At 33.4% G+C, this 17,295-nt stretch overlaps 1 protein-coding gene across 4 annotated transcripts in view; it reads right to left on the bottom strand.

Moving 5' to 3' along the window:
- DPYD (dihydropyrimidine dehydrogenase) overlaps nt 1-17,295 on the bottom strand; it is an 869,175-nt gene that overhangs the window by 627,177 nt on the left and 224,703 nt on the right. For all 4 annotated transcript variants that reach the window (XM_045036245.1, XM_011284844.4, XM_045036247.1 and 1 more), the window contains one exon: nt 6,313-6,474. In XM_045036245.1, coding sequence (XP_044892180.1) covers nt 6,313-6,474 — 162 coding nt within the window. The remainder of the gene's footprint in view (nt 1-6,312; nt 6,475-17,295) is intronic.

Raw genomic sequence — 17,295 nt, forward strand, 5'->3', positions numbered from 1 at the left:
GACACTGAGTCAGTAATCAGAAAACTCCCCATAAACAAAAGTCCAGGATCAGATGGCTTCACTGGTTAATTCTACCAACCACTGAAAGCTTTGATACATATCATTCCCAAACTCTTCCAAAAAAATTGATGAGAAGGAACATCTTCCAAACTCATTTCAGGAGGTGACCATTACCCTGTTACCTGAACCACACAAGGATACACACAAAGAAAACATTACAGGTTGATATTTATGATGAACATAGATGCAAATATCCTTAACAAAATATTGGCAAATTGAATTCAACTATACATTAAAAGGATCATTCATCGTGATCAAATGGCATTTATCCCACAAATGCAAGGATTTTTTCAACATCTACAAATCAATGAAATACACCACATTAACAAACTGAAAAATAAAAATTATATGATCATCTCAATAAATGCAAAGTATTCCATAAAGTTCTCTAACTTTTTATGATAAAAACTCTAAAAAAATGCATATAGAAGGAATGTATCTCAACATACTACAGGTCTCATTGACAAGCCCACAGCTAACATCATACTGAATGGTGTAAAGTTCAAAGCTTTTGCTCTAAGACCATAACAGACAAGAATGCTCACTCTTCCCACCTTTATCCAACTTAGTATTGGAAATCCTATCCACAACAATCAGGCAAGAGAACTAAAAAGCATCTAAACTGGAAAGAAAGAAGTACAACTGTTACTATCTGCAGAAGACACAATACTATATAGAAAACCCTAAAGACTCCAACAAAAAACTGTTACAACTAATAAATGAACTCAGTAAGGTTTCAGGATATAAAATTAATATGAAAAATATGTTGTTTAGGGGTGCCTGATTGGCTCAGTCAGTTAAGTGTTCAACTTCAGCTCAGGTCATGATCTCACAGTTCGTGTGTTCGAGCCCCATGTTAGGCTCTGTGCTGATAGCTCAGAGCATAGAGCCTCCTCCAGATTCTGTGTTTTCTTCTCTCTCTGCCCCTCCCCTGCTCACACTCTGTCTCTCAAAAATAAACATTAAAAAATTTAAAAAGAAAAATTGTTGTTTATATTCACTAATAACAAATTACCAGAGAAAGAAATGAAGAAAACAATCCCATCCAAATCCCATCAAAAAGAATAAAATACCTAAAACCAAATTTAACAAAGGAGGGGAAACACCTGTACATTGAAAATTATAAGACATTAATGAAACAAACTGAAGAAGACACAAACAGAAAGATATTAAAGTTCATGGACTGAAAGAATTAGTATTGTTAAAATGCCTATATTACCCAAAGCAATCTAAAGATTCAATGCAATCTCTATCAAAACTCCAATGGTATTTTTCACAAAACTAGACGAAATAATTCTGAAATTAATACAAAACCACAAAAGACCCCCCAATAGCCAAAACAAGCTTGAGAAGTAAATACAAAGTTGGAGGTATCACACTCTCTGATTTCAAACTATATTACAAAGCTATAGTAATCTAAACAAAATGGTACTGGCATAAAAACAGACACATATATCAACAGAACAGAATGGAGAGCCTCAAAATAAAACCACAGACAGTCTCTTCAATAAAAGGTGTTGGAAAAACTGGACAGCTACATGCAAAGGAATGAAACTGGACTATTTTCTTACACCATATATAAAAAGTAAACTCAAAATGGATTAAATACTTGAATGTAAGACCAAAAGCATAAAACTGCTACAAGAAAACATATGTTGCAAACTCATTGACATTGACCTGAATGATTTTATTTTTAGATGTGAATCAAAAGACAAAGGAAACAAAAGCAAAATTAAAATAAATGAATGAGCAAAAGAGACTATGTCAAACTAAAAAGCTTCTGCATAGCAAACAAAAAAAAAATATCAACAAAATGAAGACAATCTACTGAGTGGGAGAAGATGTTTGTAAATCATATATCCAATAAGGGATTAATATCCAAAATATATAAAGCATACATATTGAATTATATAACAAAAAACTCCAAACAATTCAATTAAAAAATAAGCAGGGGTGCCTGGGTGGCTCAGTCAGTTAAGCATCCAACTCTTGGTTTCAGCCTAGATCATGATCTCACAGTTCATAAGTTCAAGCCCCATGATGGTCTCTGCACTGACAGTGCAGAGCCTGCTTGGGATTCTCTCTCTCCCTCTCTGTCTCTCCCCTGCTCATGCTCTCTCTCTCTCTCTCTCTTAAAATAAATAAACTTTATAAAAAATACAAAAAAATAAGCAGTGGATCCAAATTGACATTTTCCAAAAAAAAATGCAGATGGCCAACAGGCATATAAAAAGATGTTCAATATCACTAGTCATCAATGAAATGAAAATCAAACCACAATGAGATACCACCTTACACACGTCAGAAAGGCCATTATCAAAAAGAGAAAAAAATAACAAGTGTTGGCAAGGATGTGTGGAAAAGGTAATCCTTGTGCACTGTTAGTGAGAATATAAATTGGTGCAGCCATTATGAAAAATATTATAGAGGTTCATAAAAAAACTAAAGACAGAGCTACCATATGATCAAACAATTCTACTACTAGGTACTATTTAAAGAAAAATAAAATACTAATTCAAAAATATATGCACCTTATGTGCATTGCATTATTACTCATAACGGCCAAGATATGGAAACAACCTACATGTCCATCAACAAATCAGTGGATAAAGAAACTGTAATATGTATATACAAAGGAATATTACTGGCATATAAAAGAATGAAATCTTATCATTTGCTATAAGATGGATGGATATTGAGAGTATTATGCCAAGTTAAATAAGTCAGATGGAGAAAGACATATACCACATGATTTCACTAACACATGGAATCTAAAACAAAACAAACAGAACAAAACCTAGACTTACAGATACAGAAAAGAGATTGGTGGTTACCAGAGCAAACTGGTGCTGAGAGCAAGAAATAGGTGAAGGGAATCAAGAACTACAAACTTCCAGTTATAAAATAAGTAAGTCATGGGAAGTGATGTATAGTATGGGGAATATAGTCAATAACATTGCATTAACTTTGTATGGTGACAGATGGTACTAGATTTACTGTAATTATCATTTCACAATGTATACAAATGTTGAATCACTATGTTGTACACCTGAAACTCTTATAATAATGCATGTCAATTATACCTCAATGGAAAAAAACAAGTGAGAGTTCTCAGAGGAATGTTGTCTCTCTATCATCCAGGTCACCAACAAAGTAACCATATTATTTTAACACATTTTGTTTTGAAATGCAGTGTTAGTTCATGTACATACTGTGTGACTTTTCACTTATGACATCCTTGCAAGCTTGTCCTGCTATAATGAAGAAACAATGAGTCCTCAAATAAAGATGTAGATGAATTCAAGTTAATCTTCTCCATCAACTAAGGATTTTCTTCCGTTGTAAAGATCATACCACACAATGGTAAGATAAGCCTAATACAATTTTAAATTTGGTAAGAAAAGAAATTAAGTCCAATAATTTATTGCAACAACTCACAACAAACTGTTTCTATTTTCTCATTCCCAAGAGCCCTTGATTAGAATTGACTTGTCAGAAAGCAGAGAAGGAGTAACCTTGATTTATTACTAAAAGCAAAGTGAGACTTAAGCTGGAAAGATATTATGTGAAGGGTCCAAAAAGGAGAGAATATGTTGTGTTGAAATTGACAAAACCAGATAGGAAAGTCATTAACTAACAATCTATTGTTGAAGGCATTTAATTTGGCCTTCTAGCTAATGGACCACAAAGATTATACAATCTTACTGTAACCTTGATGTAAGTTGGTCATTTAAATGACACATGGAAAATGATCTGGTAGCTGACTCCAAACGGAAGACACCAGAAAGCATAAGGTATCCCAGAGAATCAGTTGTTTTCAAAGGATTCATGAAAGGGAAAGCTAGGACTCAAACTTGTGTGATGGTGAAAAATACTTTAATTTTATTTCCTTATAAATTAGTATCCAAATAACACACCTGCTTCTATTCTAAAAGTCTATAAAATTTAATTTTAAAGAATATTATTCAGTGTCAGGGTTTTTGAAAATTCCCCAACCTCTATTACTAAAAAAATCACAAAATAATACTGACATATTATTGCAAGCTATAAGGATTCAAGAGAGTTTCAGGAAAAAGAGTCAGGCAAAATAGCCTTTTTATAATGGGGTGTCCCTGCCACATTACAAAGTAAAGTTAATGAATAAATTTTACTTTCAGATCCTCTTATTTATATAACTTTCAGTCAGAGTATTTTAATAACCTTCTGGGATTATAATTAATTTGACATATGGTTTTACAAAGTTTATGTAGTCATTGTTGAATAACAATATTATTTATGGTATAAAACACACTTTAGCTGTGTATCACATTAAAAATGTTGCATTCTTATACACTAATAATGAAGCAACAGAAAGACAAATAAAGAAACTGATCCCCTTCACAATTGCACCAAGAAGCATAAACTACCTAGGAATAAACCTAACCAAAGATGTAACAGATCTGTAGGCTGAAAACTACAGAAAGCTTATGATGAAAATTGAAGAAGATATAAAGAAATGGAAAAACATTCTGTGCTCATGGATTGGAAGAATAAATATTGTCAAAATGTCAATACTACCCAAAGCTACCTACACATTCAATGCAATCTCAATCAAAATTGCACCAGCATTCTTCTCGCAGCTAGAACAAGCAATCCTAAAATTTGTATGGAACCAAAAAAGACCCCAAATAGCCAAAGTAATTTCGAAGAAGAAGACCAAAGCAGGAGACATCACAATCTCAGACTGTAGCCTCTACTACAAAGCTGTAATCATCAACACAGTATGGTATTGGCACAAAAACAGACACATAGACCAATGGAATAGAATAGAAACCCCAGAACTAGACCCACAAAAGTATGGCCAACTCATCTTTGACAAAGCAGGAAAGAATATCCAATGGATAAAAGACAGTCTCTTTAACAAATGGTGCTGGGAGAACTGGACAGCAACATGCAGAAGGATGACACTAGACTACTTTCTTACACCATGCACAAAAACAAACTCCAAATGGATAAAGGACCTGAATGTGAGACCGGAAACCATCAAAACCCTAGAGGAGAAAGCAGGGAAAAATCTCTCTGACCTCAGCCGCAGCAATTTCTTACTTGACACATCCCCGAAGGCAAGGAAATTAAAAGCAAAAATGAACTATTGGGACCTCATGAAGATAAAAACCTTCTGCACTGCAAAGGAAACAATCAACAAAACTAAAAGGCAACCAACGGAATGGGAAAAGATATTTGCAAATGACATATCGGACAAAGGGCTAGTATCCAAAATCTATAAAGAACTCACCAAACTCCACACTGGAAAAACAAATAATCCAGTGAAGAAATGGGCAGAAAACATGAATAGATACTTCTCTAAAGAAGACATCCGGATGGCCAACAGGCACACGAAAAGATGCTCAATGTCACTCCTCATCAGGGAAATACAAATCAAAACCACACTCAGATATCACTTCACGCCAGTCAGAGTGGCCAAAATGAACAAATCAGGAGACTATAGATGCTGCAGAGGATGTGGAGAAACGGGAACCCTCTTGCACTGTTGGTGGGAATGCAAACTGGTGCAGCCACTCTGGAAAACAGTGTGGAGGTTCCTCAGAAAATTAAAAATAGACCTACCCTATGACCCAGTAATAGCACTGCTAGGAATTGACCCAAGGGATACAGGAGTGCTGATGCATAGGGGCACTTGTACCCCAATGTTTATAGCAGCACTCTCAACAATAGCCAAATTATGGAAAGAGCCTAAATGTCCATCAACTGATGAATGGATAAAGAAATTATGGTTTATATATACAATGGAGTACTATGTGGCAATGAGAAAGAATGAAATATGGCCTTTTGTAGTAATGTGGATGGAACTGGAGAGTGTTACGCTAAGTGAAATAAGCCATACAGAGAAAGACAGATACCATATGTTTTCACTCTTATGTGGATCCTGAGAAACTTAACAGAAGACCATGGGGGAGGGGAAGGAACAAAAAATGTTAGAGAGGGAGGGAGTCAAACTATAAGAGACTCTTGAAAACTGAGAACAAACTGAGGGTTGATGGGGAGTGGGAGGGAGAGATGGGTGGGTGATGGGTATTGAGGAGGGCACCTGTTGGGATGAGCACTGGGTGTTGTATGGAAACCAATTTGACAATAAATTTCATATTAAAACAAATATTGGATATCAATAAAGCACCAAGGATTAAAGTTATTTTAAGATTTCTGTGCTTTAGGGGTGGGTGAAAAGAAAAACAATATGTACAGCATACATACCTCAGTGGCAAACTGCTGCAATCCACCAATATTAATTGGTCCCTCTTCAGTGGCATATAAGTTGCATCCACCCACACAAAGATCAGAGGTTGGACATACCATTCCACAGGTCAGACCAAGTGGGTTGTCAGAAAAAATCATCTTAGCAGCTCCATAATAGTTCTACAAAAATAAAATAAAATAAAATTTAATTTAATTATTTAACAGTGCACATTAAACACCTTGGAAACATGACCTAATTTTTATTAGGTAATTGAAGTGAAGATTAAGACATATATAAGATACAGAGGTTCCAATACTCTATACCATGAAGAAATATCAGGTAATCACTAGTAGAGTACCTAACATATGGAAGCATTCAATATATGGTGTATTAATAAATGCAAAGTTAATCAATTTTTGAAAACTGAAATTTAAATTATAAATGTTCTGTAGGGATACCTAAGGTGGTTCAGTCAGTTAAGCACTGGACTCTTGATTTTGGTTCAGGTCATGATCTCACAACTCGTGAGGTCGCACCCTGTGGGGCATGTGGGGAGCTCTAATATTTCAGAGTCTGCTTGCAATTCTCTTCCCATCTCTCTGCCACCCCCCATCTGTCTCTTCCCTCACTCCTCAAAATAAAAAAATAACCATTTTTTACAAATAAATAAATGTTCTGTAAATAGTTTTCTTTCACAAGGCACCTAGTCCTACTCTGACAAGAATTATTCTTTTCATGTTTAACAAAGGTAAGTTTGGTAGATTGTTTGAACAAACTTAAAGCCTAAATCTTAAAACTTTAAAAAACAAAGAAACAAAAAGCTTATCCTCAATTTAACTAAATTAAAAGCACCTAAGCCCTCTTTCACTCTTTTATCTGGCTTGTCCAGAGAGACTCTGTGTTATGACTCTCTATATTGATTATCATCCTTTAATTACATACTATTAACCAAAGATGCAGATAAAACTCATTATACAGGCACTCCTGGACCAGACCTTGACATGGCCATCTCTCATTACTCCCTTCCACACATTTGACTATTATAGAATAACTTAGAACCCTATTCATTTTATCAAGAGTTTTTAGAACACAACTTTTCATAAATTGTACAACTATATCATTATTTACTAAGAAGGAATAATTGAATATTTTGGAAGTATTTTTTTCTGTAATCAAAAGTAAGAATTGGACCTGACCAGTATTCCTCAAAATTGTCAAGTACGTCAAAAATAAGGATAATTTGGGGGCACCAGGGTGGCTCAGTCGGTTGAGCTTCTGATTTTGGCTCAGGTCATCATCTCAAGGTGAGTTCGAGCCCCACATCGGGCTCTGTGCTGACAGCTCAGAGCCTGGAGCCTGCTTCAGACTCTGTCTCCCTCTCTCTCTGTCCCTCCCCCTGTTCATGCTCTGTCTCTATCTCTAAAATAAATAAACATTAAAAAATTAAAAAAAAAAATAAGGATAATTTTAAGAAAATATAAAACTTAAGATAACCCTAAGGAAACATGACAACTAATTGTCGTATGTATGTATTCTGGACAGGGCCCTGGATCCCTCCCAAAAAGGCACTAGGTAAAAACTAAGGAAATCTAAAAAAAGCATAGACTTTAGATAGCAATAACATATAAATAATGTTTCATTAATTGTAAGAAATGTGCTATCCTAATATCAGATATTAATAATCAAGAAAATAATAGGCAGGTCCATATGGGAATTCTCTGTACTATCTATCTTCACAACTTTTCTGTAAATATAAAACTTCTGTAAAAATATGGTTTAAAAGAAGATATGGTATAATGCATTTAACTACATGGAGCTAATGTGTTTATTTCTCCTTTTGCTTTATTTAAAGTATTTTTGAAAGTCTCTGAAAACACACACATCGCTTCCATGTCCAACCTTCGTCATAAATATAAATTCCTAGAGGCTATAAAATACTGATGATAATAAACAACAAGAATAACCTTAACTATTTCTTGAGTCCTCAGTACATTACCAGCAAGTTGCCAGGCCTTTATTTAATCTTTATCATCAATCATCTTATATAAGGTGTCCAACACTCAATCAAAAATTTCTAAGCATGAGATGAGACAGGATTAAATACCTGATAATCAGTGTAAAAATAAATCAATCAAGCAGACCCACACATCTGATACAGAAACTGGAGTTTGAAGAAAAAGACTTTAAAATAATCTTGATGAAAATTCAAAGAATAGACAAACAAAATTGAAGAAACAAGTAAAAATATAACCAGAATACTGTGATCTATTTAAAAAGAATCAAACTGACATTCCATAACTAAATAAAACATTTAAAAATAGGTCTTAATGCATGGTTTTAATAGTGTTCATGGCAGTTTAACAGTATTTGTCTTATTCAATGTGTCTCCTTAGCAACCAACAGCAATGTCTAACACATAAGAAGTGTTCTTCAATACACTTTTTCTGAATACATAATAAGAATGTGTAATGAAATTCAAATTATAAATAAGGAAACTGAGGTGGGAAGGGTAAATAATATGCCAAAGGATCATAGATCATATAAATTGACAGAGGCAGGATTCAAAGTCATATATATGGCCACATATTCCTAAGGACCAAGACATACTCTAATACTAAAGAATACTGGTGATTACCTAATAGATTATAAAATTTAGTTGCAGTATTATTTTTCAGATATAGTATGCATCTTTATGTAAAACACAAAAAGCTGTTTTCAGTATAAACTGAAGGGCATGTAGCTAGCTCACTAATTATGCTTTATAATTTATTAGATGACTTTTAAAAATATTTCCCTTAGTTTTTATGTTTCCATCAATTCAATGAAAAGTTGTTATAAGGTGAGAGTCTTTTTGTCTTAACTCAAGAGATTAATCTGTTTCTTCCTCCAATTTGGTCATATTTAACACTGTCTTTGTGAAAGCCTTTGCTGGTGTCACTGATAGAGGCTAATAGTAAAACACTATCCCAACAAAGTATAATTTTCAAAAGTTAACACAGGATACCCTTACACATTCAGAAGGTACATGTCTCAAAAATTTTACTTCACTCAATAAATAAGGAATCATTAAGATGGTAAAGGTGATTCAAAGAGCATTTGAGGCTGACAGGGCTTAAATGCTAAACGCACAAAATATTTAACAATTCATACCAATTCTTCACAAATGGTTCCGAAATATATACATGGAATATACCTCAGGAACGCAGGGTTGGTTTATCACTTCCCAAATCGATTAATATAATACACTGCATCAATAGAATAAAGGACAAAAATCACACAATCATCTCCAAAAATGCAGAAAAAGCATTTGACAAAATCCAATATTCCTCATGATAAAAACTCACAACAGACCTTAAAGAGAAAGCCACTAATTCACTTTAGAGGTGAATAAAGGATATCTATTTAAACACCATAGCTAACATCTCTCTTTATGCTGAAAACTGAAAGCTTTCTTCTTAGGATTAGGAACAATACAAGGATGTGCTTCTATCCAGCACAGTAACAGAGGTTTTATCAAACAATTTGGCAAGTAAAGGAAGTAAAAGCTATTCAGATTGGAAAGGAAGAAGTAAAACTATTTCTACTTGTAGATGAAGTGATCACGTAAATAGAAAATCCTAAATTCCACTAAAGAATTATTAGCAATGTGATGCTTAATTTTGTGTCAATCTGACTTTGTTATGGGATGCCCACATTAAACATTAATTTGGGGTGAAGGCATTCCATATGAGATTAGGATTTCCATATAAACACTGTGAAGGCATTTCCATATGAGATTAGGATTTATATTGGTAAACTCTGTAAACTGCTCTCCCTAATTGTCACTCAACTGAGTGGACATGAACAAACCCATTGAAGAACTGAATAGCACAAAAAAGGTGAGAGCAAGAATATGTATATGTTCATTCTGTTTCCAAGGAGAACCCTGACCAATACAGCACTAATAGTGATTATAACCAGTTTATAGGGCATAAGATCAATACACAACAATCAACTGTATTTCTACACACAACGTATAAAACAATAAAAATGAAATCAAGAAAATAATTCTACTTAATAAGAGAATCAAAATACAAATTAGACTTTATTTGCCAAAAATGTGTGAAACATATGTTCTGAAAACAGAACAATGATGAAAGAAACTAAAGAAAACCTAAATAAATTGAAAGACAGCCCATGACCCACGATTATGAGTTAGAAGACTTATTACTAGGATAACGATACTCTTCAAATTGACCTACAGCTTAGAGCAATCTTGTCAAAATCCTAGCAGATTTCTTTGCAAAAATTGGCATATTGACCTCAAATTTGTATGAAAATCCAAGGGAACCAGAATAGGCAAAACAGCCCTGAAAAGAAGAACACACATGGAAGGATTGCATTTCCTGATTTTCAAAATTTATTATGAAGCTGTGGTAAAGAAGATATTGTGGCATTGGCATAATAATACACATACAAACCAATAGAACAGAATTGACAGTCTAGATAGAGCCTTAATATTTATGTACAGCTGATTTTTTTGATAAGGGTTCCAAGACAATTCCATAGAGAAAGAAATTTCTCCTCAAAAAATGATGTGATAACTGAATATCAATATGCAAAAGGATGAAGTTGATCTCTAGTCCACCATACATAAAAATTAACTAACAATAGATTATAGATCTGGATGTTAGAGATGAATCTATAAAACTCTTAGAAGACAATATAGGAATAAATCTTTAAGACTTTGGATTAGGCCATTGTTTTTAGATATGACAACAAAAGCACAAGCAACAAAAGAAAAACAGATAAATTGAATTTCATCAGAATTTACAACTTCTATACTACCAAGAACACCATCAAGAAAGTTAAAAGGCAACCCACAGAAGAGGAAAAAATCATATATGATAAGAAACTTTCATCTAGAATATATAAAGAACATTTATAACTCACTAATAAAAAGATATTCAATTAAAAAATGAACAAGGGTTTAAAAAAGAACAATGGTTTAGTATAAACAATTCTCCAAAAATATACAAATGTCCAATAAGCACAAGTGTTGCTAAACATCACTGGCTTTAAGAGAAATGCTTGTCAAAATAATGAGATACCACTTAGTACCTACTTGGATGGCTACAGTCAAAAAGACATACAATAAAAAATGTTGACATGGATGTGGAGAAATTACAACAATCATACAATGTTGTCAGGATTGAAAAATGGTGTCTCTGCTTTGAAAAATAGTTTGGCAGTTCCTCGCAAGATTAAAAATAGAGTTACCATATGATTCAGCAATTCCATTCTTTGGTGTACACTCAAGAAAATTTATAACATCTGTCCATATAAAATTTCATACATTAATGTTCAAAGTAGTGTTATTCCTAATACCTAAAATATGGAAGCAACCTAAATGCCCATGACTGATGAAGGGCTAAAAAATGTGATATATCCATATAATCAGATATTATTTAGAAATAAAAAGAAATGAAGTAATGATATATTCTAAAATATAGCTGAACCTTGAAAACATTATGCTAAGTTAAAGATGACATTCACAAAAGATCACAAATTATGTTTTCATTAATTGGAAATGTCCAGAATAGGCAAAACTAAAGAAACAGAAGGCAGACTGGTAGTTGCCTAGGGCTAGGGATCTGAGAAAAAATGTAAAATATCTACTGGGATATTTGGGATTATAAAAATATGCTCAATTTGACTGGGATTACAGTTACATTTCTGAACATATACTATCATTGAATAATAGTACACTTTACATTGGCAAATTGTATGAGATATGAATTTATCTCAATAAAGTGTTACATTTTTAAAAGTACACTTACATGACTGGAAATTATATAGGGGATTTAATAAAGAAATAAATCTGATTTATAATTTTAAATTATAAGTAAATAATTTAAATTACAAATAAAAATCATAAATAAAATTGCTAGATTAGATACAATCTAATCTAGCAGTATCCTGGGCAGTATCCTGGGGAGGAATAAAACATAACTCTTGGAATTATCTTTTATACTGAACAGAAAAAATTTGCATTTCTACTCCACACAAATCTAAAAGTTAAGATGTTTGAACTTTTATTTAAACTTTATTTATTTTTTAAGCAATCTCTACATCCAATGGAGGGTTCAAACTCATGACCCTGAGATCAAGAGTCACACACTGCTCTGACTGACCCAGCCAAGCACCCCTTAGATTTTTTATTATTCTTAATTTTAATTCCAGTATAGTTAACAGTGTTATGTTAGTTTCAGGCATACAATTTAGTGATTCAACAATTTAAGATATTACTCAATGCTCATCAAGATAAGTGTATTCTTAATCACCTTCACCTATTTCACCAATGCTCCCCCCCACCTCCCCTCTGATAGACATCTGTTTATTCTCTATAGTTAGACTCTATCTTTTGTTTTTTCTGTTTTTTTTCTTTGTTCACTTGTTTACTTTCTTAAATTACACATACAAGTGTAATCATATAGCATTTGTCTTTCTCTAACTGGTTTAATTCACTTAGCATTATACTCTCTAGATCCATCCATTGCAAATGGCAAAATTTCACTATTTTTTATGGTTGAATAATATTCCATTTTGTGTGTGTGTGTGTGTGTGTGTGTGTGTGTGTGTGTGTACATACCAAATGTTCATCTGTCGATGGACAATTGGGCTGTTTATAAAGCTGCAATAGGGGTGCCTGGGTGGTTCAGTCGGTTAAGCATCTGACTTTGACTCAGGTCATGATCACGGTTCGTGGGTTCGAGCCCGCGTCAGGCTCTGTGCTGACAGCTCAGAGCCTAGAGCCTGCTTGGGATTCTGTGTCTCCCTCTCTCTCTGCTCCTCTCCCACTCATGCTCTCTCTCTCAAAAATAAATAAACATTAAAAAAATTTTTAAAGCTGCAATAAATATAGGGGTACATATATCCCTTCGAATTACTGTTTCAGTGTTCTTTGGATAAATACCCAGAAGTGTGATGACTGGATCAAATGATAGTTCTTTTTTTTTAACAGTGTAAGATGATTCCCCTTTTCCCACATCCTTGCCAATACCTGTTGTTTCTTGTGTTGTTAATTTTAGCCATTCTGACAGGTGTGAGGGGGCATCTCACCGTAGTTTTGATTTGTATTTTCCTGATGATGAGTGATGCTGAGAATCTTTTCATGTGTCTGTTAGCCATCTGTATGTCTTCTTTGGAAAAATATCTACTCATGTCTTCTGCCCATTTTTTTAATTTATTAATTTTGGGGTGTTGAGTTTGATAAGCTCTTTAATGGCTGACTGTCTAAAAAAATCCTATTGCATAATTAGAAGTGTCCTAGTAATATAAAAACACTATCATGAGAAAAAAATGTCAATTGTAGATTACTTTTAAGGATATTGGAGGGGAGGACACAGAAAGAAGAGAACCTAATTAAATGACTAAGGATCCTCCACAACAATACTGATTATCTTATGATCCTCAAATTGAATTTTAAGACTGCATGTAAAACAATGATCCAAGAAGAAAAAAAGATATGTTTGAAAAAATACAACAAATAAAACACTTAAAATTACACTTATGGCTCATGATTTGCTATAGTTGTCAAAGCACGAGGCTTGATCTATCACAGCATATCACTGACAATAAAACTGTCTAGTATTTCTTCAACCATCTCATGATTCCAAGTACAGTTATTATATCAAAATAAAACTGTAGGAGATTATGACATTTAAAAAATACTAAGAATCATTGAATATTTCTTAAATAATAGGCACAATGGGATTTGAAAAAAGAAAAGGGAAACAAAGAAAAGGGAAGCATATGCTCCGTGACATCGAGATGTTTTGGTAGCAGAGTGAAAAGTCACTTCAGGATGAGGTTTAGAACCTGCTTTAAGTGGGTGGCAATCAAAGTGATTCTGAAGTGACAGGACTAAGAGATGAGAGGGAGTGGCATACAAGTTATGCTGGACTGACATGAGTGAATAATTTTAAAAGTTCAGAATATGTCTTGGCATAATGACTTGGACAATTGGCTAGAGTTGTTCATTGACTCATGTGAAATGATTAGAAGATATATTTTGGATGTATTTGGACCAAATTGTGGAAGATTTTGATGTCCAATCTAAGGGTTTAGTATTTCATTGAGGCTTTTTAATAGAAGGGGGCTGGCATTAAAAGAATAATTGGGAAGATATTGTATAGATGCTGTGAAAACTCTCAGAAAGGCAGTGGAAAAATAGAGAAAGTGAAGAAGAAAACATAATACTTAAACAAACAAAAAAACAAACAAAAAAACCCAAATGCACTGGCATGTATCACCGAATACACAAACATGGTTTTGAAAACAGGCTGAGCCAACATCAAGCAATGATTCAGAAGTCACCTTTGCACTCTACCTCTTACAAATAACTTTGAAGAAATGGTAGAGAACTCTGCAGTGTAGGAAGCTGGGTACTCTGAGTCAAAGACATTCAGAAACCTGTTAGAAAGGGAACACCTCCTCAATTCTTCCCATCAAGAACACAAGATCAATAACAATTTTTTTCTCTCATAGTAAGTGGGAAGATTTCTTCAGTTCTCTTTCTAAACAAGAGGTTTGACTCCTATTCTGTGAGCTCTTAAACCTTTCTAAAAGCAAAGGCTGTAAGATTTAAATTTAGAAGGGTACTTTAAAGATACCCCAGCAGTCTCCTTCTAGAAAATACACAATCACTTCAACTGTTTTCTTCATGTTGTTCGATCATTCACAAGCATTTTAGTCTTCAATTGTGTGAAGAAAAATGTACGGGGTTATGTTAGGAGGTATAAAAACTAAATATCTGATCTTTTGTGCACAGATTTGTTTTATGTATAAAGCATGAGGACTTTTACTCCTTGTTTAAGCAAAAGTCTAAAACACAAATGATGTTTGACATGTTTGTTGCTTTTATATCAACACAAAAGTATAGGCATTGAATGTTCTCTAGTCCATTAACTTACACATATTTTGCAGGTGTTGAATTTTCTATTACTCATTGGAGTTTTTAAAGCTTGTTCAAAGATACAACATGTGCCATTTTCATGTGAGTTAATTTTAAGACAAGTTAAGTTTTATTCTTTGCTTTTTATTTTAAAGTTATAGCTTGAAATTGCATTAGCATCATCTTTCTACAATTTAATGGTTTAAAGTCATTATCAAGAAACATGAGAAACTCACAAGCCAGCTATCGTCTCATATGTTATAACAAATTTAACCAATAGTCCTATCATATTTGGGCCTTTATATCATCACAACATTATCAAAACAGCTGGTGGATTTATTTTAAAGTGTTCTTGCTTTTTCCAATGAGAATTTTCACAGATGGAAGCACCCTTCCAAGATAAACTCCAATCTGTTGTATTTAAAAACTACTTGGGAACTTCAATAAGTTTGCATGTGTGAGAAGGGTGAATTAACATTACTTATACTTCTAGATTGAGCTGTCTAATAGCAAGTGTGCTAATGTACATTAATTTAATACAAAATGTCCCTAATAGCACATACAGAAAGTACAGGCACAGGGAACACTGTCAAGTTGTCACCATCTCTCAGTAAACAACCCATGGGTATTCACACATTTGGCAAAGGAGAGTGGGAACCTGTCATTAGCAGAACACACAAAAACTCCTGCCCTCACAGTATTCACCCTCTTCTGGAGACAAATAGGTTTGTGGACAGAATAGGTTTGGTGGTTTTACTCTGAAAACCCTCTCTTCATATCTCAGGCATACTAAATTTTAGGAAAGTTTTTCACAATATGATTAGACTTTAGAAATATGAATTAACTTTAGTCCTATGCAAACTGAATGTGTAAGGAAAGAATTAGTCTTGTAGAAAAGAAAATTTTTTATCTGACCTTGAGATGCTAAACTAGGAAATACATGTGAATGTGCACACAGGTGCACATGCAGGCTTTGAAGCCATGCACTTCTGGATTTAAATCCTGCTTATATCCTACTGGGGTGGGTGGGGGGGAATGTAGCATCTCTTAACCTCAGTTTCATCACTTGAAAAATGCAGATCAAAATTCCTTCTTAATTAATCATGTATACACTTTTTTTTTAATTCGACACATCACATGCCTAGTGCATTATGTAACATAGATCTAGCAAAAGGCTTCCTTAAAAAGTTAATCCTAAGGGTTTAAGATTTTAAAGTTTATTAAAGAAAATTAATGTTAGGAGGTAGAAGAAGAAAGACAACAGGAAAGAAGTAAAAACTATACAAAGAAAAACTATAATCAACATATTAAGCCATAAAAAGAAATGGTATGGACACATGTAGACAGAGGGAGGATTCTTTATATACCTTATAGAAATTGTAAAAATATCACCTCTACTTCTCTTTTCTGGATCATATCCACTCTTAACTGTTTAACTGACTTGAAAAGCTATTAACTTTCCCCATGAGTTAGTTAAGAAAACTGAGTGTATATGTGTACAAGTATTCCATTTATGAATCATCAAGTGTTTATTGAACATCTACTACATGACACTATTGGTAATCACTAGATATTCATAAAGAATCAGTATTTGTGCCTCTAGACTGTTCCCATTAAATTAATTTTTTCATCCATACCAAAAATCTACCCTTTTCATACTTTCTATCATTGCTCAAATGATAATTCCTTTAAAAAGCTTTATTAATATTTCAGCCATTTTCCAATTAGAAGCATAAGGCCAGAATGTTCTTTGAACTACACCCTTTTGATCATTGTATTTGTTAATATACATTTACAGTAGTTGTATATTTTTTCTGACATGTATCTTTTATTATATTTTTAAAATTTTCTTGAGGTCAAAGATGATCTCTAATCTATATTCCTTGCCTATAAGCAGGTAGTGGAATATAAGACTAGAAACTCAATTGATTACTGTTTGTATTTTAATATAAGAAATAAACATTTCTATAAAATTAAAAAAATAAAGTGCTTTACTTGGAGTTAGCAATTTAAACTACATAATGTGAATATCTGCTATAGGAATTTAAAAACCCACTTTATCCAT

This window comes from Felis catus, chromosome C1, assembly GCF_018350175.1.
Source record: "Felis catus isolate Fca126 chromosome C1, F.catus_Fca126_mat1.0, whole genome shotgun sequence".
Lineage (NCBI taxonomy): Eukaryota > Metazoa > Chordata > Mammalia > Carnivora > Felidae > Felis > Felis catus.